At 48.6% G+C, this 26,552-nt stretch overlaps 1 protein-coding gene across 1 annotated transcript in view; it reads left to right on the top strand.

The window, feature by feature from the left end:
- SPAG17 (sperm associated antigen 17) overlaps positions 1 to 26,552 on the top strand; it is a 191,490-nt gene that overhangs the window by 155,897 nt on the left and 9,041 nt on the right. Inside the window, exons 37-49 of the mRNA XM_037038896.1 lie at positions 1,476 to 1,658; positions 2,806 to 2,919; positions 3,444 to 3,489; positions 5,921 to 6,017; positions 6,760 to 6,807; positions 8,908 to 9,007; positions 9,983 to 10,085; positions 12,046 to 12,177; positions 16,878 to 17,014; positions 18,276 to 18,460; positions 20,641 to 20,701; positions 23,236 to 23,380; positions 25,915 to 26,059. Coding sequence (XP_036894791.1) covers positions 1,476 to 1,658; positions 2,806 to 2,919; positions 3,444 to 3,489; positions 5,921 to 6,017; positions 6,760 to 6,807; positions 8,908 to 9,007; positions 9,983 to 10,085; positions 12,046 to 12,177; positions 16,878 to 17,014; positions 18,276 to 18,460; positions 20,641 to 20,701; positions 23,236 to 23,380; positions 25,915 to 26,054 — 1,491 coding nt within the window. The 3' untranslated portion in view covers positions 26,055 to 26,059. The remainder of the gene's footprint in view (positions 1 to 1,475; positions 1,659 to 2,805; positions 2,920 to 3,443; positions 3,490 to 5,920; positions 6,018 to 6,759; positions 6,808 to 8,907; positions 9,008 to 9,982; positions 10,086 to 12,045; positions 12,178 to 16,877; positions 17,015 to 18,275; positions 18,461 to 20,640; positions 20,702 to 23,235; positions 23,381 to 25,914; positions 26,060 to 26,552) is intronic.

The following is a 26,552-nucleotide window of genomic DNA, read 5'->3' as shown; positions in this document are numbered from 1 at the left end:
GATACAAAAACCCCCACTCTGAGTAACCTTCGCTGTCATGGAATCACTGACACTGTGCAGTCCAGAAATCTTCCCTTCTCTTGTTCCTTATGTGTTAGTTTTAGCTCACAATTTTAGGTCTTTCTCTCTTTCTTTTTTCTTCTTAATTCACAAATTGAGTTCAGAAGAATAACCCAAAGGATCGATGACACACAGGGATTTGCAAGTATAATATTAAAAAATTAACATTAGAGAAGCCCCACCTACAGTTTTTTCTTAAAGAATGAAAGAAAACATCTTGAGTAAGAATCATAAAATCCTAAATCTTGCAAGATTTGCCATTTCATTTTGCAAGCAAGTTATGTAATATGTCCAGAATATCGCAGGTGTTAAATTCGTAGCTCAGTGAAGGCATTGATGAGATGATCAGAGATCAATACTCCTGTTAAGTGAAGAGGATGATGTTTTGAGTTATGATGATTTTTGCTTTCCTACACAATTTGGTAACAGCAGGGGCACAAGGAATGGACACTTAAGATAACAAAGACCTCCTAGCCCTATACTTTAGTTTGGCAACTATAATCAGTGCCATGAATGAAGGAGATCTGAATCCTAGTCCCAACTCTACCAGTGACTAATGTGGGATTTGAGACAAGGCACACGGGACCACTACTTCCTAATCTAAAATGTGGAAGGGCCAAATGGCTCGCCGACAAGGTTGTAGATCCAAGTCGAAAGTACTGCGTAATGACAAACAATACGTCACGTGTGAGATTCATAAAGGGAGTTCAGTCTCTTCCTCTGCAAACCCTGTAGCTATGACCATACCCAGTAGGAGTGGCCCGACCCAGGCAAGACCCCGAGTGGTTATCACTGACCAGGCATTGGACACTGAACAGCAATTTAAAAGGAAGTACATCAGACACACTGCATGACACAGGGCCGCAAACACACCACTCCCGAGAACACAGAGGACGGAGTCCACTCGGAGGCAGATATTCCTACTCGAGAGACCCTGGGAGGACTGGAGGCAGGTGCGCTTGGTCCAGTGTGAGCTCACAGTCCACTCAGCTGTGTGGGTGATTTCTCTCTCAAAGAATCTTTTTAGGTCGGAATATGCATGGGACCAGAAAGTTGATGACTGTTAAGTTCCCAGCGTCTTGGGCTCCCTGTGGGCATTACAGGACAGTCACACACATGTGGCATGAGCTGGGCCGCAGCTGCATTGCCACAGCATGTGTGGCACAGCACTGCATCACATGTGCCCTCCAGCGTCTCAAAGTGTCCAGGCTCTCAGTCACCCGAGTAAGAGGAAAGCTCGCCCAGTTCTGTTACCAGTTTATCTCGTAGTTGGGAAAGTTCTCCAGAGCAGGGATTACTTATTTTCTCACCACTGTATTCCCTGATTAGTTCTTTCTATCCAGTGTCTACATAGTAAGCACTCAGTTAAAAATTCAGACTTCTTTGGTGGCGGTTTTGCTTTGTTTTGTCAACAGAAGAAAACTCCAGGACCTCCGTTTGGCACTCATATTTGGAAGGGCTTTTACAGTGAGGCCAAGCAGCTCGTGAGCACCCCATCCCCTCTGCTCAAGAGCCCCAGCGTGCTGCAGATACGCCAGTTCATCCAGCACGAGGTCATAACGAGTGAGATGAAACTGAAGCTGCAGACTTCCCTTAAGGTAACAGACTCCTGGTCACCTTACCCAGAAGAACCAGGCCCGGGGCGATCAATCCCCTTGCTTTCTTTGGGAACCTGAACTAGGTAATTTAACCAATATCTATTTAATGTAACACATGAGTGCCAGTCTTCCACAGGGTAAGAGGTTGAGAGGTAGAAAATACTGCGTGATTCCCATGCGGTATTGGAATATTGAGACCCCAAGGACATTGAGAAAATAGGTAACTTTTATACGAGATTGTTATATAGAGTCATCCTTTCTCATTATACAGAAAACTAGCCTGGTCACTTCTGGGAAAAGGTAGAACTACACATTAATCTGAAACGTGTCCATGGAAGAAAAATATTGTTGGTTTTTAAAAATGGCCTAAGAATTTGTAAGGATTCAGTTCATTGTTTAATCATATCTATAACAACTCACTGGCTAGTTTGTTAACTCCTTCAGGACAGGGACCAAATGTGGTTTGATTATGGCCATGTGCCCCACACCTGGCAGAGAGCAGGGGACCGTTATTTGTGGAATTAGATGGAATGAGGATGGAAACAGTGAAGTATATTCCCTTTGGAAGCAAAGGCGTGCTTAAGCAGCTTAACATTCAGTGATGGAATGATAAAGACTCTAGAAGCCTTCTAACCCAACTCTGTCCACTCTATTGATGAGGACGCTGGACCACAGAGTCAGGGCCAGGCCTCTCTGAAGTCCTCACACAGTTCTAATATCCTGTGGCCCTTCAGGCTGTGCTGTGGAATTTTCAGGTCTTTGCTTGCTAAAATATGAAAGAAAGGGCTCTCCAGATTGCCTGACCAGGAACTGTGGCTGTTGGCCATTGTGAACTTGCATATTCCTAATCCTTTTGGGATATTCCAAGTCGATGTTGACTATTCGGGTGTCTCTGTACCTTGTTTCTCATTTTTAAATAGATTTTATTTATCTGTCTTTTAGAGGGGAAGGGAAGGAGAGAGGGAGAGAAGTATCAATGTATGGTTGCCTCTCGTGCGCCCCCTGCCGGGAACTGGCAACCCAGGCATGTGCCCTGACTGGGAATCGAACCACGATCCTTTGGTTCGCAGGCCCGCGCTCAATCCACTGAGCTACACCAGCCAGGTGTTTCTCATTTTTACTGATCTGTTTTCTTCTGCTGGTTTAGGATTACATCAACCATATCCTGAAGCAAGAAGACGAGCTGCAGCACATGGCGGTGAGGGACTCCAGGACCGAGAAGGAGAGGGGCAGCGCCGCGGACCTCCTCAAGCTGGTGATGGTGAGGCGGCAGCGCCCCCACGCCGCTGTCCCCGTGGCAGGTTCGGTGCCGGCTGCTCCAGGGCAGACGTTGTCAGGAACAGCCGCTCCCGCCACTTCTGGGGAGCGTGTTCTCCCTCCGTGTAACTCCTTGTTTCTGTGGAAATCTGATTCCGTACACACTGAATTTTCCAAATGATTTTTAGGCTCTTCCTTAAGCCATAAATAACTCTGGAGGCACTTAAGTAAAAGCTTTCATTCTCTTCAGAGAAATTGGACAGTCTTGGAAATGCGGGATGAATTAATGAATGAAATGGGAAGAAGAAAAAGAAGTTTCTGAAAGTTAGAATGATTTCTATGTTTAGAAATTGGTTAAGTGAAAGGAATGACTAAAGAAATCAAATGAGATCTGTGGGGACATTAAAATTATTCACTTTACAGTAATTTTCATAAAAGATCAGGTTGAGCACTTAAAGAATGCTTCTAAACAGTGAATTTTGTGTGTAACATAATCAGCATCATCAAGAAATTTTATCTTTATTTCAGTCTTTCCCTAAGGTGGAAGAAAGTACAAAAAGTCATGTTACTGAAGGTAAGTACATTTAATATTTTTCCGCAATCTACTTACAGATTTCAAAGGAACCATCTTAAATCTACTTCGCAGTCACCCCTGCGAGCACAGTACTGTGGATGTATTTCTGCTGTGTGCTGGCCATGGTGTACTGTAATTATGTGCTCCTATAATTTTTTCCACCCGAACTGTGAGATTCTTGAAAACTGTGATTGCCTCTGATTCATCTTTAACTTCCATCTTTTGAATAAAAAGGGAGGCATTTGGCTTTGACCTTAACTCGTATTTGGAACATAGCTAAGGTACAGGAAGGGAAGAACGAGCAGCCCGCCCTGTCCCCACGACACTCACACACCCAGGAGAGCGTTCGGGCAGCGGCACAGCCACCCCCAATCCCTGACCCGTTTCACGCTGCGGAGCTCAAGCAGCCTGCTCTTGGAAAACACTCTCGTCCAAAGTGCATTTGTTGGAACACACGCAGCTCCGACAAAGCCAGTTACATGGCTTCCCAGTCCACAGCAGACAAGCAACAGAGGGCTTGGTGGTTTGGGGCTTTCTCTTCTTTTCTGTTTCGGCCACGTGCCCAAGGTCGGAAACTGGAAGCCTGGGGTTCGTTCACCCCACAGATGTTTTTGTGTGTCCCCCGTAATCTTGGCTTGCACAGTTTTTGTTTATCCGAATTTTTCTTTGCTTGAAATGTCACTTTACCCTACGTACTGACAAGGGCCTGAAGATGACTGGCAGCTGCCCTGTACAGTGACCATGAACTCCAGAGGCCATCACACCCCCTCCATTGCCTCCCGGTCCTCCCCTCTGTCTGTGTCAGTCTTCTGCCTCGGCAGCCCCGGTGTTAAGGTTGCCAGATGCAGCAAACGAAAATAGGGAGGGCCCGGCTAAATTTGAATTTCAGATAAACAGCAAGTAGTTCTGTGGTATAAGTATTTGGGACCCACTTACACTAAAAAAAAATTACTTGTTTTAATCTGAAATTTAAATTTAATTCGATGCCCTGTACTTTATCTGGTAACCCTACCTTGTAGCACTGGGATTTGTAACTTCTGGCACGAGGAAGCAGTCACCAGGGAGGTCGATGGCCAGGTTGCCCCAAAGTGAAGGACAAATTAATGTAAACATATAAACCAACAGATGCAGGCATCAAACGGAGTCCTGGGTACGTACAGTCACCCCTGACCTACGTCAGCGGTGACCCTAAGTCAGGCGTCCCTCGGTGTCCCTGAAACACTGGTCTCTGGGATGGCTCCACCCAGTGAGTTTGTGGGGAAGTAAGTTTGGATGCTGCTGCTCGTTGCCTTATTTCCTCAGAGAGCCAAATACACATTAACAGAGGGAGCATGCGAAGAAGCCCAACAGCAGTGAAACACAGTTAACCTTGTATGAATCGGGCTTCCCAAACTCACATGACCGTGAAAGCTTGTTTCTTTTCTCAGCCTCCTATTCACATCCCCCCAAGACCATGGTCCATGGAATAAACTCTGAGAGTCACTTCCCAAATTACCAAAAAATCATTGCATTATGGTCATATCCTTAGATTTATATCCTTATTTTTTTTAAAAAAAAAACAATTTCAATAAAACAGGGAATTTTTTTTAAGTTCTGGTGCTTCAGCTGTGAAGAAACTCAGTTCAGTTGACACTGATTCCCCTGATGGTGTGTTGCTACACGTCCCATTTGCTTCTCCAGTAGGACACTGCCCACAGGCTTACTGTTCCACTACGGCTCGATCATGGAAATTCGGCTGAACAGTTGAAAGATTAGAGATAGGCTCTCAGATGCGGCGGACTCTGGCCCGCAGAGTCCGTGTGTTGTGACTGAAGACAAAAACAAATGCACAGGCTACAGCTGCCCTGTGGAGAAGGGACAGGAGGGACTCTTCTAAGATGAGAGTTGCAGCCGCTTCTCTCAAGGGGAGAGGGCCTTGGCCACTCTCTCAGGGGGAGAGCATGCTGACCCTTGCCTGGACAAGCTTGTATTGTCTTTCTCAGGTCTTATATCAAAGAAGGATTTATTACCTATTACATAGAATAGTGTTGTCTACATTTTGGGTACAATCAAGGAAGTGAAAATAACAAATGCGAAAGGGAAAGGCTGCGAGCTGATGAGCTCCGTCCTTGGGGAAATTCACACAGGCTTTGAAAATTACCTTGAAGCTAGACAACAGACATCTATTGTTTCAGACCAGAGCGAGGGAGTTTTAAAAGAGCAAGCCAAAACGGTCTGGATGCACTCTGTAGGCCTGATTCCCACGGGAAAATCCGGTTTGAGGGTCTGGCTCCTGCCCACCACTTCGCCTCTGTAGGTTTTCCATACAGAGCTGAGACACAGTTGCCAGATTCAAAACAAACCGGGTCCCCACACTCAGAAAGCATCTCAGACGAGTAATTGGGCATTACTGTGTGCTGCGCTGTAGAGCTAAACACATCTATTTTTGCAGTCGCGGCCCACCTAACCGATTTCCTCAGGCAGTCTGTGGCCACTGCTCCAGAAGATCTGCCGGACACATTTGGTGCGGATTTCTTTGAAAAGTGGAAGTAAGCTGATCCAATATGCATTTCAAATTGTGCCTAAGGATTGTGTGCAGGGATGGCGAATGGAGAGGCGGGGTGTCGTGGGTACGGGCGACCGCGTCCAGGGGTCCGCAGCCTTGCATCTGCCACACCGTCCACGGGCTGTCGTAGCTGGTGGTGGTTCCTTCACTGTCTGTAAGCTGAGAGCATTGCTCCCGCTTTTGGAAGGATGTGCCTTTGTTTGTTCATTCACTGATCCAAGCGAGATGTGAGGCGTGCCCATGGCATGAAACGCTTCACACTGGGAGCTGGGTACAGAGAGTGACAAACAGCATAACTTGGCCCGCACCACTTTGGAGCTTGTGGGTGGCATCAGGAAGAGCCAGTGAACAAGTCAGCACATGGGCAGACCGTGACAGATTGGGGGAAATGCCCCCCCGCCAGAAGGTTCGCCCGGGGCACCAGAAGAAAAAAGGCCAGAGGGGACCTATTTTATGACTTCAAACGTAGGGCAGCTTGGAAGGGGGCATCTTTTAGAGAAAAGGAGAAATGTGCTTTCAGATGTGTCAGAGTATCACTCAGACTTGTACCGGGGGCAGCCAGATACCCGAGGGGGCTGCTGGGTGCCCGTTAGGCTCCTGACTCAGAGAAGGAAGTTACCTGCGATGGGGCCGATTAAGATGACACAGAAAGAGCCGGCTGCGTGGAAGGTCAGCCAGGCCCCCGCCTCACCCTTTTCAGCCATGCTTTTCTTTTTTTCATGCAGGCACACAGAAACAGGAAAGCACTGGAATGAAAAACTGGCCCAAAAGAGGTAACCCCACCCTGAAGGATACATACGCATGTGGAAAAGCCCAGAGCTGTGGGTTCTGAGTCTTGGGGCTTGGGGTGGCTGCCTGCTGGCGTCCTGTCTCCCACATTTCTGCCACGTGGCCACGCAGCTTTTGTATGAGGATGTCCGTGTCCCTTGAGGATGCCCGTCTGACCATTAGGCGGATATACTCCCTCTCCTAAGTAAGAAAGCTCTCTGTGCTTCGGTAGTTTTAATACACTAATACATATTCTAGAACTTAATGCGGTGCATAGTCATAACATTCAAGGATTCTTATCACTCACTTGAGGAGTGCACTCTAAGCATTACGTGCTTTGGTTTCCTTTCAATCCCAGCTGACGACTCCAGCCCCAACTCTCTTGCCATAAAGGGAGCCAGAGAGGTGGACTGAGTCTGTAGCGGTGTGTGTGGTGCCACTGGACACATTCCCAGGGCTCCGCTCCAGAGTGACCCCCAGGGCGATGGTGCTTCTTAACACACGGTCTGGGTTGCATTGTGGAATGTGTGGGAGAGGTGGTGAGGAACGGCCTCAAGTCCCGTGGCCCACCCCGCACACAGGGCCAAACTGCAAGCTACATGCTGTGTCACAGAACACCCCTGGGGGGATTTCCAAGGGGCTGGTGACAGTGGTGGCCTGTGGGGAAGGACACTGGAGGTTAAGGGACTGCGTTGCCTACTCCTCAGTACGTTCCGAATTGTGTACATAGGTTTGTGATATTTGTTCACAGTTCTTAGAATTCTGAGACACCAAAATTTCACATTTTAACCAATAGGCAGGTGACAGCAAGGCAATGGAAGTTTGGGGAAAGGAATGCGAAATGCATAATTCAGTATGTGTCCTAGGAAGACAGGTGTTGGCAGCCCGAGAAACGGGCTGGGGACAGGGGAAGGAAGGAGAACGTTTCAAGGAAATGGGAGGTGACCAGCAAGTGTCAGGTGCTGCGTGCGGAAGGTCAGAAAGGAGAATGGACAGCAGAGGTGGGGTGTGTCGGCTGGGAGGTTTCTGGATCTCTTTTGTGAGAACAGTTTTAAGAGAGTGATAGGCATAGCCAGACTGCCACAGGCAGATGAGTGAACTCAGCGAGGCAGTGGTGAGAAGTCACAGCTGTTTAAATAAGATGCTTCCAGGCAGCCAGTATTTCCAGAGAGGCCGTCCAGTACGAGAAAGAGCGCCGGTCCCAGAACCAGCGGACTGGAGTCTGGGCCAACTTGATCGCTAACAGACAGTCCCCAAATCAGTGCTTTTACAAGAAATAGGTTTGTGTGTGTTGGGGGGGGGGGGTTACTGTTTTTTTTGGTTCTTAATGTGAAAGAGAAGTAAGAACTGGGCAGTCCCTGGCAGACAGTGCCACACCGTTGGAAACTCAGATTCCGTCTTTTCATCTGTTTCATCCTTATTGGCGTGATTCCCATCCTCAGAGCTCCTTCATTGCTGCAGAGTGCCGCAGCTACAGCCATTGCATCCCCATTTCAGGGACCAGGGAGAGGTGGGCACGGGCCCAGGGGAGGCCTCCCAGCTGCGTGGGCTCTTTTAAAGCTGTCTGGAGCCTTACTCAGTGCCCTGAGTTTGCTTCTCGTTGCAGATTTTGTACATATACAAACGTGTATAAACTGGAATGTTGCCTCCCCAGTGTAGGGTTCGGGTGTCGGAAAGGCAACGGGCAGTATTACCGTGATTGCTTTCATCTCGCTTTGTAATCACCGATCGCATTATTCACAAACGTTTACCAGGGTTTTGGTTTTCGTTTTTGCTACCCCTGCTATGGGATTAGGCAAATTGACAGAATCTAACTGGCTTTTAAACCATGTGGTGTTTGGTCTTTTGAGATCAACTGTAAAATCAAACCACTATCTGGCACCATTATTTTCTATCTTATACGGAAGTTTGGTTGCTAAGTAGGAAATGTGACTGATTCTAGAAGCAGAAAGTGAACCAAGACAAAATGACAAAAAGATGTCTGACAAGCTCGTTCCTACTGCTGGTGATCCCATTTTCTGTGGGATTTAGAGCTAAAACACATGCAGATAACACTTCGAAATATTTTGTGTCTTCTTTTGCATCATTACGGACGTATCGACCAGGAAGGAAATTGAAAATACACGCAGTCGTTTAATGAGCATTAAGAACAAAATAATACCACCCTACTTCAACTCTGACTTGGGCAAGTTGTATCAGTCTCAGGTAATTGAATGTAATTAACAACTATTGAGTAAGTGTCTTTTAAAAAGTTGATACATTTCGTAAGTTATTCTATAATGTACATCTCCTGAAGTTACTTTTTTTTCTACATCAAACTGACTGACTAACCCATACTCTCAACATCTGTACCCTCACAAGAGTATGAGAATGCTGATCTCAGGTCTTGCACCGACGTTCTTTACCAATGTATTACTAGCCCTCTATCTCTCTGCCTTGAAGTGTCACTGTTAATTGGCTGTATCCCATTTATTTTAAGCCGTTTTCATGTTGAATTCTCCATGTGGATGATTAACCTCTAGTAAATCCCATTTTTATTAAAGCTTTTATTTCACTAAAATTCCCCTTACCTGTCAGCTGCTGAGATAGCACGAAGATATTACAAGCCCGTGGAGACAAAGCACTCCTCTCCTCTCTTGTGAAGCATTGAAACCCTCAAGCAAAGTGAATATTTTCATGTGTTCAGAACTCTGTGGATTATGAAAACTCCAGATGCGTTTATTAACCAGAGGCCCTTCTAGAAGAAATTACAGGAAATTATGAGTAATTAACAAAATGTAGAATTGAGTTAATCAGCCCCCTGAAAAACTTTCAGTTTGCAAGAATTTATTTCCAGGGCCTAAAAAAAAAAAGGCTTTTTTAAAAAAAGTTTATTTATTTATTTTTAGAGAGAGGGGAAGGGAGGGAGAAAGAGAGGGAGAGAAACATCAGTATGTGGTTGCCTCTCATACACGTACTACTGGGGACCTGGCCTGCAACCCAGGCATGTGCCCTGACTGGGAATCGAACTGGTGACTCTTTGGTTTGCAGGCTGGCACTCAATCCACTGAGCAACACCAGCCAGGGCAAATAAAAAAAAAAAAAAAGACTTTGATCCTTGCTCATCAACTGCACATGCTCTGACCGTTGCTTCCCAGCCGTGCATCAGTCTGACGTAATTCTTTTGGTTTTTCCTTTAAGTTTGATTATCTGAACACCCTTTCCAAACACTTGCCTCCTTTTCCAAAGAAAGGTGAAGATGGAAACAAACCAGCGGTTCAGAACACGTCTGACCTCCATCCAGGTACTGTGTTCACGTAGCTTACTTACTCCTGTCAACATGCTTAAGTGAAGAAAACCCAAGAGTGGTCTTTGAGATCTTAACTGGTTCCTACCACTTTTTTCTCTTCTTTGGCCTCAGTAACAGCTGCTGATATAAAGTACTGTGACATGTATATTAGTCTTGTCTGACTTATAGGAGGAAAACAAGATGTAATTAAAATTTAGTTGTACCCCGAATGCTTAAAATTTATCTAAAAGCATTCAGAAGACCTGGCGGATTTTAAAAAGGGCCAAGGAAAGGTGGTTGGACAACAGGTTATTCTCAAGGTCTCAAAGCATCACCTCACACGTACCTACCAATGATAAGGAGGAAAATGTACCTTTCCAGGGCACAGAAATGGCAGCTTCCACTTTCTCCAAGTGATCAAACTTCTGCTGGCTGTGAGACGACGGAGTAGTGGATTGTTTTCTCAGATAATGCAATGTGACGTAGATGAAGGAGAGTTCTTGCCCAAAATCCTTAACCTGAATTTAATGGACAGGAAGCCACCAGATAAATCCAGAAGATAGACATTTTATAAGACAAGGGGCCTAGACTCTTCAGAAAGTCAGTGTTATTAAAAGAAAAATATAGGGTGATTGTTCTATATTAAAAGAGGCATGAAAACTGTAGGCAATGCCTGAACTTTGGATGTGGGGTTGAGAAAAAGCCGCTGAAAAGCTATTGTGGAGCAGCTGTACTTGTTTGGGGACTCGACACTAGGGGGCACTGTGGCGTCACTGTGAGTTTTCCGGGGTGTGGCGATGGGCTGTGGGTATGTGGGAGAATCTCTTCATTTCGAGAGATGCCTGTTGAAGAATTTAGGGCTTAAATAACAGCTAGTGCTTCTCTTTGTACCCTGAGCAGTTAAAATACCCAGGTAGAGGGAATTTTCTCCTGTACAATACAAACCAGAAACTCAGCTGCCTGGAATGAAAACAGCCCAAGAAAATGTCTAATATGTACAGTGTACAAAGCCAAGATCAAAGCTGGAACAAGGGCTTGTAAATGCAGTGGGGGAGTCAGGGGTGAAGGAAAGCCAAGATCAAAGCTGGAACAAGGGCTTGTAAATGCAGTGGGGGAGTCAGGGGTGAAGGCTGATGGTGCTCGTGCTGCTACCTGCGTGCTGGACAGGCCGCTCTCGCCACTCAGGCCTACACCGCCCTTGGAGGGGGCGTGGCTTCTGCTTCGCTGTGCAGTCCTGCGGGCAGCCGCCACCACTCAGCCGGGGCTGGCCCAAGCCCAGATATATTTGTCTGAAATTGGCTTTATATTTCACTCATTTCTTAGAGGGGTACATTTTAATAAAGAATTGATATTCACAGTAATGAATGCATTTCAGATTGGAAGCTTTTGTAGCCCTGACTGGTGTGACTTTGTTGGTTGGGTGTTGTCTTGCAGAGAAAAAGGTTGCCAGTTCTATTCCCCATCCAAGTACGTGCCTGGGTTATGGGTTCAGTCTCTAGTTGGGGCGTGTATGAGGCAACCAATTGATGTTTTTCTCTCTCTCACATCGATGTTTCTCATGTTCTCACCCTCCCTTTCTCCTTCCATTCCCCTCTCTCTCCAAAAAAAGAAAAAGAAAACGGAAGCTTTAAAAAAAATCACATTGCAGTTATTCTTGCCAGATAAAAGTAGCCCATATTACTTGGTCTCGGCTTTGTAGCCCACTAAGAAAACCACTACTATGTAGTTATTAGGCCCAGAAAGAACCAGTCAGCTCCTGGGGTGTGAGCCTTGCAGACACTGTCCTGTTTGTTCACAACGAATGTTGTGTGGCAAAGGGAGAATCATTGCCTCCTAATAGCTCTCCTCTATTTAGTTTCCCCAAAGGGGAGGGGGGCTGGGAACACCTTGTTCATTGTAAAGAACACAAACATTAGTAGTTGTTGTATCCTTGTCCGGAATATCACTTTTATAATATTTGTTTTGGGTTTTCCAGATTCCCAGTCGAAAGCAGTTTTAGAACAGGATTCCTCAAATACGCCTAGTCTTCCAAAATGGCAGAGTTCTGTGGTTTTCAAGGAGTCCGCTAACCAGAAGCAAACTAAAAATTTAATAAACTCCACCGCAGGTATGGCAGTCACTGGTTTTATCTCTTTGTTTCTCAGAACTGAGCATTACAGCTTTTTGGAGTGTGGGCAATGGTACTGGGGGCTGAAGGTGTGGTTGGTGGTTATAGAGAAACTTTAGAGTGTCATGGATCCTGGAGCTGTGAGCGTGGGAAGGCTTCCTAGCACAATGTGGGCGCTTTGCCAGGTGGGTCGATACATTGGGTTTGGGAAGATGAGTGGGTCTGATTGCCAAGGAGTGGGTACAATGATAGAATATATAATCCATTCCAGGGAAATGGGAAAGCAAGACCAGAAGGAGGTGACTGATTGTTGAAGGTGAGAGTCCGTTGATTAGAGGTCTCGATGAGGTTAGATAATTGCATGTTAAATACGATCGAGTAATGAGCTAGAAGAACAGGAAGTGGAGATCTGGAGAGGGAAGCTTGACATGAGAGTGTGAAGGTGGTAAAACTGTGGGTGCTGGCAAGGTCAAAGGCATGACCGTGGGAGTTTCGGAGGTGGAAAAGAGGTCAAGGTGAAGACATGGGATGATCGAGAGTCAGAGAGGAAGGGTGGTGTCACCAAGAGAGGTAGAGTGGCAGGCTGTCCCAGGTGTTGAGGTCTCCAGTGAGTCAATGGGGTGACCGAGAGGTCAGTCAATGACAACCACTTGGGGCACCGTAGGTAATACAGTCTGATGGCACGAGCCTCAAAGGAATGGGAGGTCTGAAGGAGGAAAAGCAGTTTGAAACGAGGACACCTGCCACACCCCCAGGCTTAGGACTCAACAGTATGACCCTGCCACGAAGTAAATTAATTCTGATATAAACAGCAGTGTTTAAAGAAGTCATAGTAGGAAGAGATTAACACAAGCCATGGGTAAAGCTTTCTGGGAGACATGGCCTTGAAGAATAAGTAGGATTTCATAGATTTTAAGACATAAGACTGGATTGCCTAAGACAACCTTCATTTTACTTGAGGAAGTTGAAACCTAGAGAGAGCCGAGTGGATCTAAAGTCATACAGCAAATTTGTGATTGAGCCAGGGCTAGAAAATGAATTTTCAACTGTTAATTCTCTATATTTTATTACACTGCCTTCCAGATGTAGGGAAGAGAAAAAAGTATTTTATGTTTAAAAAAAAAGGATGTGTTGAAAAGCCTGAAGGTGGAAATAGTGGGGGAGAGCAGGAAACCAGCATAAGCAGGTCAAAGTGTTCTCTGTACCGGTACACGATGACGTTTGGGAAACGCAGGCGAGTCAGCTGGAGGGGGTTTGGGTTTCGTAAAATAGAAGTGTGCTTGTTGGTGTGGGTGGGATAACACCACGTGATCCTGCAGGGGCTAAAACATCCTGTTCAGGAGCTTCGTACGGGTTGACCGGCACAGCCTCTGCCCCAGACCATGGACAGGAGGGGCTGGGAGCGGCCGTGAGGCCCAAAGTCTGACTGTGCTCATCTCCCCCCAACTTCTCGTGGGCTCGGGGACACGAGGTTGACAGCTTGACAAGGCAGCCATGAGAAATCAGTAGATGCTACAAATGGTACAACCCAGGGCAGCTTTTCTCCAGAAAGGCAGCTGTTAGGTGGTTTGGGTGTGTTCTGGGGCTGCAGGTGGTTTGGGTGTGTTCTGGGGCCCCCAGAAGGCACAAGCCAGCACCTGCGCCAGCTCTTCTCAGAGCAAAGGGCCACGCTCCGGGGCGGAGGCTGGGGGAGTGGTGGTGGGGTCAGGGGATGGTGGCAGGCCCACGGCTCACAGCCTCTGCTGGGCCCTGCTGCCTCCTCGCCCAGGCCCGGGTTTCAGCAAGCCCTGTGGTGGAGCTCAAAGTCAATGGGGCGGAGAAATATACCCCACCTACAGGGAAGGCAGGCTCAGGAAGAAAGTAAATAAAGCCATACCCTGAGAGGAAGTAAAAAGTTATCGTGAATAAACGCTACAGTCTGTGTCGGCACTGACACAGGGAGCCCTTACAGAACTTCAGGTGGATCAGGTCCAGCAGTAATACTCAGATGCTACCACCAGGGGGAGCATCCCAGTTCAGATAGCCACTGCACCAGCTGGTGAGCAGCCCCTGCTCCAAGGCCCTACAGTCCTCCCACCTTCAACCCCCAATTCCTGGTGAAACCCGGTGGGCCCCGTGGGATAGTAACTTGTCTGCACTATGGGAGGCAGTACGGCCCTGAGCTTCACCAAGAGCAGAGGCGCCACCCGGTTCCTGGTAGAAAAGCTGTGGAACCTCAGGTACACTGTTCAGTCCCCCCACCCCTCCTCTTGTGTAAGGGGAGGTAATGACATAGATATGCATCACAGGGTTGTGAGGATTGAATTGGTTGGTGTATGTCAAATGCTTAGAGCAGTGCCCGGCACCCTGGAAATTCTGTCGGTATTTACTATTAATGATAATAGTATGAGCAATTAATTAGTACCATCGGACTGTAAAAACAGGAGGCAGCAGGAAGAGAGCAAGACCAAATGTGGGATGGACAGACTCCGTGAAAGAGTCCGTGGGCCCGAGTCTACAGGAGCTGAGCAGGCTACTGAGGACAGAACACGGTGGACGTCCCTCATTCACAGGGTCCCCAGGGGTCGGAGCCGACTCAGCAGCACTACACACACACACGGCAGACTGGTAAAACGCACTCACATAAAACAGCAACACCTGGTAAGAACACAAACGAAGATACCTCAGGCTGTGGGAACGGTTGCCTGTGTAGGAGATGGTGACCAAAGGGAGCAAACACATAGACCACTGTCACTGAGCTCCGTCCCCAGAGAGTCTGACTTGCTCTGGTCTGAAATAGGGCTTGTATGGCATGTGGCCTGGGCATCTCTACTTTCCAGAATTAGCCCAGGAGGTTGTGATGCACAGGTGGATTGGGGACACACCAGGTAGCTGCGTGGGACAAACTCACTACGCCTACAGAACCCTTTTGTGACTAGAGGTCTGTGGGGTTTTCCACACTGAGCAATTCTGAGGCACCAGCTGGATGTCCAACAATCCAGCTCAAGTCTGACACTAACCAAATTAGCACAAACCCTACAGGCTACGGGCTCGGTCTCCCAAGGCTGTCCCTCCCCTTCAGATGCCAGTCACAAGTCCAGGTTGTCACCTGTGCTTTTGAGCAACCAGCTATTAATCGGAGTTCCCATCCCCTTCAGGAGTGTGATCATTTGCTAGAACAGCTTACAGAACTCGTCCATTATTGTATAAAGGGGATATGACAAAGGGCACTGATGAAGGGGTACGTAGGGCGGGTCTGGACGCACAGGAGCTCCTGTCCCCATGGAGGTGAATGTCCTCCCTGTCGGCACCGTGCAGGGAGAAGTGTTTGCCAACCCGAAAGTTCTCCGGACCCTGCGTGGTGGGATTGTATGGCAGCCTCATTACGTAGGCACGCTCCACGGTCAACTCAGTCTGCGCCTCCCCTCCCCTCCCCAGAGGCTGGGGCGGGGCTGAAAGTTCAAGCTTCTAATCATGGCTTGGTCTCTCTGGTGGCTGGCCCCACCCTGAAGCCACCCAGGAGCCCACCCAGAGCCACCTCGTTGGATCAAAAGACAGTCCTGTCACCCAGAAAATTCCAAGGGATTTAGGGGTGCTGTGTCAGGAACCCGGGCCAAAGAACAAATACTGGAACAAAAGATGCTTCTAAGCTCTTGTCACTTAGAAAATTGCAAGGGTTTTTAGGAGCTCTGTCCCAGGAACCAGGGGTAGAGACCAATACATATTTTCTCCTACCATCTTACACTAGTAAAAGGAGCGTGTTCCTTGTGGAATCGGAGACACTTGGGTGCACATTCCAGCACTGACACGTCTTTCAGTGTCGGGAGAAGTTATTTAACTCTAGAGTCAACACCAGTCAGGTCTCCTCGACTGGTAACCAAAAGAACTGGAACACAGTCTCATTGAACAACGTCAAAGCAGGGGACTTAGCTGGGGCTCAAATCCAAACCCCAGGAAAGTGGAGCCGGGGTTATCTGCTCCTGCTGACTCCTCACCAAGTTCAGTGCTTGGAGGATTTAATTCTCTGGCCTCACTCACCTGTAATTACAAGTGGTTTTTAGAACTATAAACATAGTAGTTGAATCAAAGAAATTGTCAGGATTGTGCCCTCATTAGTTTTCAGGCTGGTGTGGCTCAGTGGACTGAGCATGGGCCTGTGTGCAAACCAAAGTGTCATCGGTTGGATTCCCAGCCAGGGCACGTGCCTGGATTTCGGGCCAGGTCCCCAGTAGGGGGTACGTGAGAGGCAACCACACACGGATGTTTCTCGCCCTCTCTTTCCCCTTCCTTTCTCTAAAATAAGTAAATAAATAAGATGTTTTTGAAAGAAGAAACCTTTCAGAACAAATCTTTTCTCCTGCTGAACCTGTTGCCTTAGTGGCGAGGACCCTGAAGATCTCGATGTAAGTTCAGTTCATCGAAGGCAAGTCACTCAGCTTCCTAGACTCTGGTTTTTCTCATTTATTTAGAAAAGGGGGCGCTAGAAGCGCCCACCCTGCCCTCTCATAGAGATGCTGTGAGGACCGGTGTTAGGTGAAGTCTCTTCATAAATGTCCAGACCCAACACAGGGTAACACAGAACCCCGCTTTCCTTTAAATAAGCTCTTTTAAAAGGAAAGAAGAAAAGTTCCCCAAGTTACTTTATGTTCTTCACACTCCAGAGTGGCCTCGGAAGTTCAGAATGGAGCCCCGCGTGGTCATTTCCCCTTCCTCTCTCACAGAACCAGAGCCGGGCGTGCCTGTGAAAGTCCCCACCCAGGCGCTGCTGCAGGACGTGGTAGGACACGCAAGGAAGGAGAAAGTGAGGCTGCCCCACTACTTGCTGAGCTCCAAGCCCAAGTCTGTACCTCTCCCAAAGGTAACACAGAAGTGGGGACAGGCTCCCCAGAGCCAGGCAGCCTTCCCGGTGATCCTGGCCCGCTGCGCGCTCGGTGGCCGCACTCTGTGCTGCTGTGCTCTGTGCGCACCACCTCACCTCGAGGGCCTTGGGGCCGCAAGGAGACACACTAAATGGTGCTTTGCGGGCTCATGTGGGCTCCCGGGAGGGACTTCAGGAGCCAGCTGGGAGACCGCCGGGAGCTTGAAATCAGCCCGCTCGGCGTGCTTACACCACAGAAATCGGCAAATGCTGTCAGTTAAGGCTCTCTTCGGCGAGCCGGTTTTACCAGCACAGTGCCAGCGAAGCTGTCATTGGCCACCCTTGTCGTGGCTACATGCTCCGCCCATTCACTGCTTGTCTCACCTTGCCCCAAACCCCCTGTACTTCATCTGTGGTGGGTTTCTAGTTTCATTCCAGCTCTTTAAAAACGTCCAGCTCCTTCCTTCCTTAGAGCCTCTGAGGTTAAGATTCAAGCTCAGCTCTGTTGGGGAGCCTTCCTCGGGCCCAGCAGGCGAGCTTCGGTGTTACCCTTTGACATGCTCTGGGCACCCTGTGCTCCTTGTCCTCACGGAATCTGCTGTGATGTGTGTGACTGACGTGTATAGGAGTGCTTCTCAAACTCTGATGTGCCCATGAATCTTGTTAAAATACAGATACCGACCAGGCCTGGTGTGGGGGCCTGGATTCTGCAGCTGGCACAAGCTCCCAGGTGAGGTGAGTGCTGTGTGCCTGGGGCATACCAAGGGCACGCACGGGGCAGTAGTTCTCAGAATGGGATCACCTGACCCAGCAGCACTGGCCACACGTGAGACCTTGTTACAAGTGCAAGTCCATGGGCCCCATCCCAGATTTCCTGATTGAGAAACTCTGGGCTTGGAGTCAACAATTGGGTCTCAGAGATCCCTCCAGGTGGTTCTGATGGGAGCTGAGGCTTCACAGTCACGGGCACGTGGAAAGAGCACGAACTTTAGACGGCGGCACCCTGAGTGGAACTCCACTCTCCCTCTTACCACCTGAGCAAAGGATCTGGCTTTCAGTTCCCTATAAACCTGAGCTGCTTTAGCCTCGGAATGAAGGCTGAGGTACCTCCTTACCGTGGTGCTGTAAGGATTACGTGAGACTATACATGTTCGTTTCTCCTTCCAGACAAGTGGTTATTTCTTTCTGGAGCATTTTTCTCATCTTGGGAGTGCAAACCAGAACCTTTTTATTTTGTTACTGCGTTTTCCTCAATGCACAGGTGCAGGATTCTGTTGGAGGAAGAGTGAAAACCTCCTCGGTTGCATCTGCTGCCATTCACAACGCAAACTCCTCCCCTTTCGGCTTCCATCTTCTCCCTCCGTCCGTGAAGTTCGGGGTGCTGAGAGAGGGGCACACCTATGAAGCCACTGTCAAGCTCAAGAACGTTGGAGTGGACTTCTGCAGGTGAGGCCGAAGCTCCCAGTGTCTGTCCAGGTCCCCTTCTCCTACTTTGTGACTCGTTTGATTACCTACATTAGTGAATGTGATGGAACTGAACTGCAATTATCCTCTGACTCTTGAATTTTCACATTATTCATTCACTCATTTACCTGCTAATTCTTCCATTGATTCATTCATCTATTCTTCAGCACATCAGTATTTATCAAGCCTCCACTATTAGGGGGTACTTTTTTGCCCTCCCATCAGTCATAATTCATACTTTGGTTGAAGCAACTTCAGGCCTGATTTGCTCTAGCAAAAAAAAAGTACAAGTGTTACAATAATTAACACATAAAAGTTAAAAGTCTATTTCTCAAATCCTCTACCAACTATGATATCAGCTGACATGTTTTTACAAGCTATGAATTATTTAAATTACATTATTTCTGCATAGTTGAAGCCAAAAGAAAAAAATTTAACCTGAATCATTACATTCATTTTAGCTCTGAAGGTCAGACTTGGAATTGATAACAAATTTCTTAACTCACTGTCTGCACTCCCAGTTGAAAAGACATTGTACCTGGCTGGCATTCGGTGACAAGAAAAAGACTCAGTCCTTCAAGTGCAGACCGAAACCAATAGATGTTTAAAGGTCATAGAGACTATTGCAGAGGAACAAACCGAGTAACTTGTTTTAAGGTCTAGAGGGGTAGAGGGCAGGGCTGGACTTGGGCCCCAGGGGCCATCCACTGCAGGTGCCCCCTGGCCACACACTGTCACGCCGGCTGCGTGTGGGAGCCGGTCCTCCCCGGGCTCCTGTATTCTGTGTCCATGCTACACCGCTCCCAGGTACACTGTCTCCTCTGTCCTGTTTCCACTTCAACTAAAGCTTCGCCTGGGGGGGTTGCCCATAAGCGTGGAATAAATGTTTATTTCAGTTGCAGAGTTATTCTCAGTGGGAGTGGCGAGCCCTTTAAGAAGGGCTGTGACTCTGGACTGAGGTTTGGACAGACATGGAGCGAAGTTACAGGAGCATCCGAGTCCAAGGGCTCGGTGCCCCGTTTCGGCTGAGGCAGATCCCCACTTCGGGACTTGTACTGGCTTCCTCAGAGACAGCCTGATGAGGGCCCCAGGCCGCCAGATCAGACACTGGGTTTTTAGGTTGCTGGCAACAAGGGGGTGGGGAGAAACAGAGTCACCCTCGAGCTAATAAAACCCATCGGTGCAGATCCCGCCTGTCCAGTATGGGGCTCCAGTTTTGGAGTCCACTCCGCAGCCTGCACAAGGTGTAGCCGCTGCGGGGCAGGCAGCAGAGCTGGTGGTCTCAGGTGCGGGGTTGGGATGGATGTTGAGGTGGGCGTTCCCCGGCGTTTTCACTTACTCCAGGGCTTCGTCCTTCAGGCAGAGCCCACAAACCGTGGGGTAGGAGAGGGACCGATAGGCAGCACCTGTGAGCACGGGGCTGTTCAAGTTCTCCAGCTCTCCTGTTTCNGGACTTGTACTGGCTTCCTCAGAGACAGCCTGATGAGGGCCCCAGGCCGCCAGATCAGACACTGGGTTTTTAGGTTGCTGGCAACAAGGGGGTGGGGAGAAACAGAGTCACCCTCGAGCTAATAAAACCCATCGGTGCAGATCCCGCCTGTCCAGTATGGGGCTCCAGTTTTGGAGTCCACTCCGCAGCCTGCACAAGGTGTAGCCGCTGCGGGGCAGGCAGCAGGGCTGGCGGTCTCAGGTGCGGGGTTGGGATGGATGTTGAGGTGGGCGTTCCCCGGCGTTTTCACTTACTCCAGGGCTTCATCCTTCAGGCAGAGCCCACAAACCGTGGGGCGGGAGAAGGACCGATAGGCAGCACCTGTGAGCACGGGGCTGTTCGAGTTCTCCAGCTCTCCTGTTTCTCTGCCCCCCAAACATGCAATCCCCACACTCGCCAGACACCCACCACCTGGCCCGGCTCTAGGGGCACGGCCGCCTCTGTAACATGGGGTGGAGCTTGGGTTGCGATCTGGGGAGGTGCTTGTGAGATGGACTCGGAGCCTTCTCCACATTGGATAGTAGGTGGTTTTCTAGTGACACGGACCCCACCCTCCCAACTCCGTTTCCATGGCATGAATGTTAGCACCTTCCTGACTTTTCCATATCCCGGTTCATTCGTTGTTTGTGATTTTCATTGTGGCATAAATCGACTCCCATTTTTTTGCCTGTAGGTTTAGGGTGAAGCAGCCCCCACCCAGCACAGGACTGAAAGTGACCTACAAACCTGGGCCTGTAAGTCCTGTGTGCTACCTGTCATGTGTGTCCGTGTGCCCATCTGTGTGCATTTACATTGAAGGGATTCCACCCATTCAGTTTAAACCCTGTATAAGCCTCATTTTTCTAATATCGTCAAGCTTCCCGGCATTGATGCTGCTTCCTGTGATAACCACGAGACAGGTCCTGTGTGTAAACGAAGTTGAACTTCCAGCCATGGAAACGTTCCCGAAGTTCACCGCACTTGTCCTGATACCTCAGTTATGTGCGGTTGTAGTAACAATGCCTTGGTAATAATTAAACATGATTTCACCCGTGCTTGGGAAGCTGATTACTAAAGATACCTGTAACATATCCTTCTGCACCGTGAAAAATCCTTTGGAAAGATAAATATTTGATCCTTTATTGTTTTAAGGAAATCGGATTTGTTCTCTTGGTATTTGCCAGAGAATGTAAGAATATTAATGACTGTGTTTAACATACTAAGAAATAGTATATTAAATTCATCAGCTGCCTAATTTCTCTGAAGATATCTGAAAATGCAAATGTTAAAATGTCCATCTCCTCTGACTTTGATACCTTCCAGAGAATGGGATGTTTGGTATACAGTCTGTATATTGCCACTTTAAGTTATGATTTCAGAAATAGGGTGACGTAAACAGAGGTTTGTCCCAAACTGTAACGAAATCGCATTTGTAAAGCCTAACATTTCATTCTTGCTCAGCGCTCCCCATCCCTGCTTCACCGCTCCTTTCATTCCGAGGCTCACTCCGAGTTCCGCCTCCTACCACTGGGGGTGCCGGCTGCGGGCCCAGGCGAGTGCGTAAGACCGGGGAGAGCGCACACAGCCAGGCACTCAGCCGGCACTCCGAGGGACGTCGGTAGACCCGGGAACCGTCCGCACGGTGGGGATGTGCGTGGGCTCAGGGACGTGGAGCAAGGGAGCCCGAGCCAGTGACCAGCACGGAGCCCCAGAGCCCAAGGCTGTTTTGCACCGGCACTGAGGGGCTGGCTTGGTTTAGCGCAGTCACTGGGCTTCTCGGCCTGACTGCGCCCCCCAGCGGCTCAGTGGTGCTGCTTAACTAACTAATCCCGTGTGCCCTGTTTTCCTGGGACAGGGTCATTTCTTAGCCCTCTTCCAGCTTCCATACGGTAGTCTCAGGCTGCAATTCCAAATACATGTGGAGGTCAGATCCCCTCCTTCCGTGAGTCCCTCTCCACAGCGATTTATCATTGTGCTGTGGAGATTTCAGAACCCTCACAACATAAAGCAAAAACAAGAGTCAAAGCAAGCAAATCTTTGGGAAGTCAGCAAAGATTTGGTTCTGGGAAGTCAGCAAATCTTTTTCACTTAAAGTAGGGATTATGCCAAAGGCCAAAGTGACTGTTGCATCAGCCTTGTGGGTGCCAAAACCCCAGCGTGTATGCTTTGAGGCTCATTCTATACTTAGGTTGTTTTTTTTTATTTTTGATGGTGGGTTTTGGCTGTGGCAAAAAAATATAATCTGTAGAGTTCTCCATATGTAAACCTAGCCACCGTTTAGCTTGGTGGCTTGCCAGCACTAAACGAAACTGCTCCAAGCCCGGGCAAACCTGTGTAGTGGCAGCACCCCAGCCCCCTGGTGCAGAAGGCCGTGCCCCGGCTGCAGGCTGCTGGGCTCCGACACGCAGGGCCCCTTTCTCAGAAACGGAGCCTTGGAGCCCCTCCGGGACACGCGCCTTTGCAGGCTCATCGTGGAAAAAATGGAAACGTTTTCAATTCTATTATTTTTAAAATTAGGTGGAAGGAAAAATTATTTGTATCTAATTGCTTTCCATGTGGTAGTTTCAGACTTATTTTCCAGATCACTGTTCTCAAGTCTGATTTTCAACCCACCCCCCTGGAGAGACAGCTTCAAAACACAAACACTGTTTCCTGGCTTAGTGTTCTTCCCAAGGAACAAGGCGAGACGCCCATTCCTTGCTGTTTCTTTTTCATTATGTATCAGCTTTCTTCTCTGTTGGTACAGACGTTTTCTGTGTAGCTCTCAGACCTGAGCAGTTCGGCATTTAATTCTGTCTCCCTCTACTGGCTTTGTCTCGTCACAGGTGCTGTGTCAGGAATACTAGAGACCAAGGCAGGGCAGGGCACAGGTGTGGGATTCACCATCTCTTACATTTGTATTTGCCCTAGATTAACTGTGTCTTTATCTACAAGGAAGCCAGGACTGGGAAGTCGCTACCGACATTCAGATCTAGCACAAGCTCGGGCATGACGGAGGTTTCCTGTCAGCATCCCCTCCAGAACCCTGGCATTTCGGGTCCTTACACCTCTTCCTAAATAGCACCTGGTTTTCTCTCTCAACACTTCTCCTGGGCCCTGTTTGCTCGGCGGAATTCTGCCTCCCTAATGCACACGGTAGTTCTTCCAAATGCTGTAACCGTGATCATCCATTCGTGGCAAGTTTATGGGTGAGGAAACCAGGGTAGAGTTTCAGGAACTTGCCCAACTTGGTGTGAAACCCATTTGACCTCAGGTGTGCCTGATCCTCAAGCTGCCCCGTGTCCCACAGGTGGCAGCCGGCCTGCAGGTGGAACTGAAAGTGGAGCTGTACGCCATGGCTCTGGGCGAGGACGGTGCCAAGGGGTCGACACACATCTCACACAACATTGAGATCATGACTGAGCACGATGTCCTGTTCCTACCTGTGGAAGCGAATATCCTTTACAGTTCAACCTGGGTTGTCACACGCGGTGTGAAAATTACACGCGAACCATGGGAACACGTGAGATGCTATTTCCTAACCCTCCCCCGCTGGCTCCGCAGTTTCATTGATGCTCTTTTTAAAAACGCAGTCTTCATTTCTCTTTGTCAGCACCTAGCGAAGTGCCTGACACACGGCCCCTGCGCTGTTCCTGCAAGTGGAGTTAATGCCAATGGTATTGCCTGTCTGCGGGCTATCAGATAATGGGAATTTGTTTTAAAGCAAGTCTTTGTCATCAAGAAAACGTTCATAATCTTGTTGAGGGACTGGAGATACTTTATTATAAAGGTGGAGGGACAGTCCCCGAATCACACATACACACCTTCATGCTGGTGTCACGCGTGTAGCTCTTACGCAGATACTGAGTACCTGTTACATGCAGGGCACCATGGGAAATGTCATATATAAAAATGAAAATTGGACTCTAAAAAAATGGGAGAGTTGGTTGGAATCAATGTATATTAGATTTTGAATTCTCGGTGACCCTTTATTAAGTAAGCAAAGTGAATCATTGAGGATTTGATACGGTGGGGATAGAGCCTGCCTGTCTCTATGAAGATGAACCCAGTGTTGCTGTGCAGGATGTGTTGAAGGAGAAGAGTGACAGGACAGGCGAAAGACCCGGAAGGCTGTGTCAACAGGCCAGGCGTGAGGACAAGAACTACAGCGTGGTGACAGCAGCCACGGAAGAGGGACATGAACAAGACACTGGGCAGGAGAACTGTAAAGTCTGAGGTGGACCCCGTCCATAGCAGAAAGAGGACATAAGAGGCCAAGTCCAAGGTTGCGGGCTCAGGGAATGAAGTTGTGCAGGCCTGGGTCTCAGCAGGAGTCAGAGCTGGAGACGGAGTTTTAGGTATCGTCTATAAGAGGTGATGAACGAAGGGATGGGAATGGAACAGAGATCTGGGGTCTGTCTAGGGAGCAGCAGAAAGAAGTGGAGGCAATGCAGGCAGAACAGCAATTAGAAACCGTGAAATATCTCAGAAGACACACAGAATTTCAAGGGAAATGTGGCTAGCTGACAGACGCTGTAGCAGTGTCAGAGAGAACGCGGATTTAAATAGGACTGCAAGGTTTGGCTGGGCCGGACACTAAAGCACGAAAGACAGAGGATGACTGGGGTTCCCTGGCCATGTAGCTCAGTTGATTAGAGCATCACCCCAGTACTCCAAGGTTGCAGGTTCAATCCCTGGTCAGGGCACATATAAAAGAATCAATGAACACCTAAACAAGTGGAACAACAAATTGATCTTTCTCCTCTCTAAAAATCAATAAAAAATGTTTATAAACAGTGGGCGTTAAAAGGCAGAAATGCTGAGTGAAGAGATAAAAACCATTACTAAGGGAAGAGCAATAGAATATGGTAGGTACCTCAGAGCCACAGGTTGAGTTTGGTGTAGACTTGTTTGTAGGCTGAAGAGAATGGATCAGAAGTGGGCGTTAAGAATGCGAATGAGAGGAAGTAACAGCAAGAGAAGGAGGGCCAGGGACAGAGCTGAAGCGTTGCCCTGGGCAGGGAGAGGGGAGCACACGGCCCCACCATTCGGAGGTGAAGGAAGCAGGGATCTGGTGTCAGGTGACCTGCATTTCAGTAGAAAGGGAGTTAAATCCATTTGTCACTTACTCTTTCGAAGGTAATGCTAGGAAGGTGTCTGAGGCGCCACACACTGTTCTGGGCCCCGGACAGTGAACAACCAAGCCCAAAGTCCCTGGCCTTACGAAGCTCACACTCCAGCAGGAGGACGGACAACACACGCCTAAGTCAACACGGACTGGAATGGTGCTGACAATGCAGAGAAATGTAGCCGAGGAAAGGGGGGTGTGCGGAGAGTTCAGGAGGTTTGCAGTGTGCGATGCAGTGGTCAGCAAAGGCCTCGCTGGGAGCATGGAGTGTGAGTGTGAGAGTGTGTGGGAGAAGCACTGGGGTGGGGTCACTCTTCAGCAGCTAAAGCAAACTGACGGAGGAGCCCTCTGGAGATTAAATCGGGTCCTCACATCCTCGTCACCAGGTTAGTAGGTGCTGATCTGAATCCCCGCTGCTGCTCACAGCCACGAGGTCACTGAGCGTTTGTGCCAGTAAAATTCGCATTTCCTTGCTTAGGGATTAAAGACCACCCGTCAGGCCCAGATAGATGGGAGAAGGGGTTTATTAGATCTTTTATCCACTTCCATTGTCAGTGATAGTTCATAGCCCCTCTGCGCCCCCAAACTATGAAAGTGTATGTTGATGTGGTTTGGGGGCCTGGTCACAGAAACTGAGGGCTCCTCTGCAAAGGCAGAGAAATGGGCACCAGGGGGACAGAAGTCATTTGGGGAGATCAGTACCCGCCCCCCACCCCGAAGCCCAAGCACAGACAACTTAGACAGGAAAGTGCCTAAAACTGCGCTAATGAAACTAGAAGAGAGGGTCGACTTCTGAAATGTTAGGAGCTTGTGTATACAAATCGTTTGGTCACGGACATCAGTCCTTAACGAGTATTGTACCGGTCTTAACAAGCAGCAATTACGACAAGAGACCAAAAGACCTTCCCGAGGGAAAGGACGCTTCCGTGGTCCAGAGAATGGCTGCAGTCCGGTCCCCTGCCCTTGGACTCTTCGTGTCCCGGAAGGCCTCTCCTCAGTAGGTCCGGTGAGTATGAAATCGTGTCAGCCGTTCACACCCGAGGCCTCAGACCTCCTGTCTGTTCTTACATCCAGCAACCAAGGAGCCACTGAGCCTGCTGGAGCGAAAACACTGGTTTGTTACAACTGCAATAGCTCCTCCTCTGTCTGCAGCTAATCCTCATACTACCTGTAAGATAGAGACCATTTTTCCCATTTTACAAATAAGGAAACAGAAGCCTAGAGAGTCTCAAATAGAAATACAAATCTAACCTCCTTCAATGCGGTTCTGAAGTTCATTCTTTTAAGCGCTGTTTTCAGTGCGGAGCTGACTTTCTGAAAAGCAGGCGCATGAGTGTGGACAGCAGGGGGCGACACGAGCCGGTGCTTCTCCAGCGTTCTGGGCGCGAGATTCCTCATCTATCCTCAGTCACTGAGGATCCAGAAGAGCTTTGGTTCTGTCCTATCTGTCACACTTGCCAAATGTGAGTTAATACTGGGGAAAAAATGTGAAGTTTATG

This window comes from Sturnira hondurensis, unplaced genomic scaffold, assembly GCF_014824575.4.
Source record: "Sturnira hondurensis isolate 20B ecotype Veracruz unplaced genomic scaffold, ASM1482457v3 Scaffold0024822, whole genome shotgun sequence".
Lineage (NCBI taxonomy): Eukaryota > Metazoa > Chordata > Mammalia > Chiroptera > Phyllostomidae > Sturnira > Sturnira hondurensis.
Note: the sequence above shows the minus strand (reverse complement) of the source record. Positions and strands in the feature narration are given on the sequence as shown.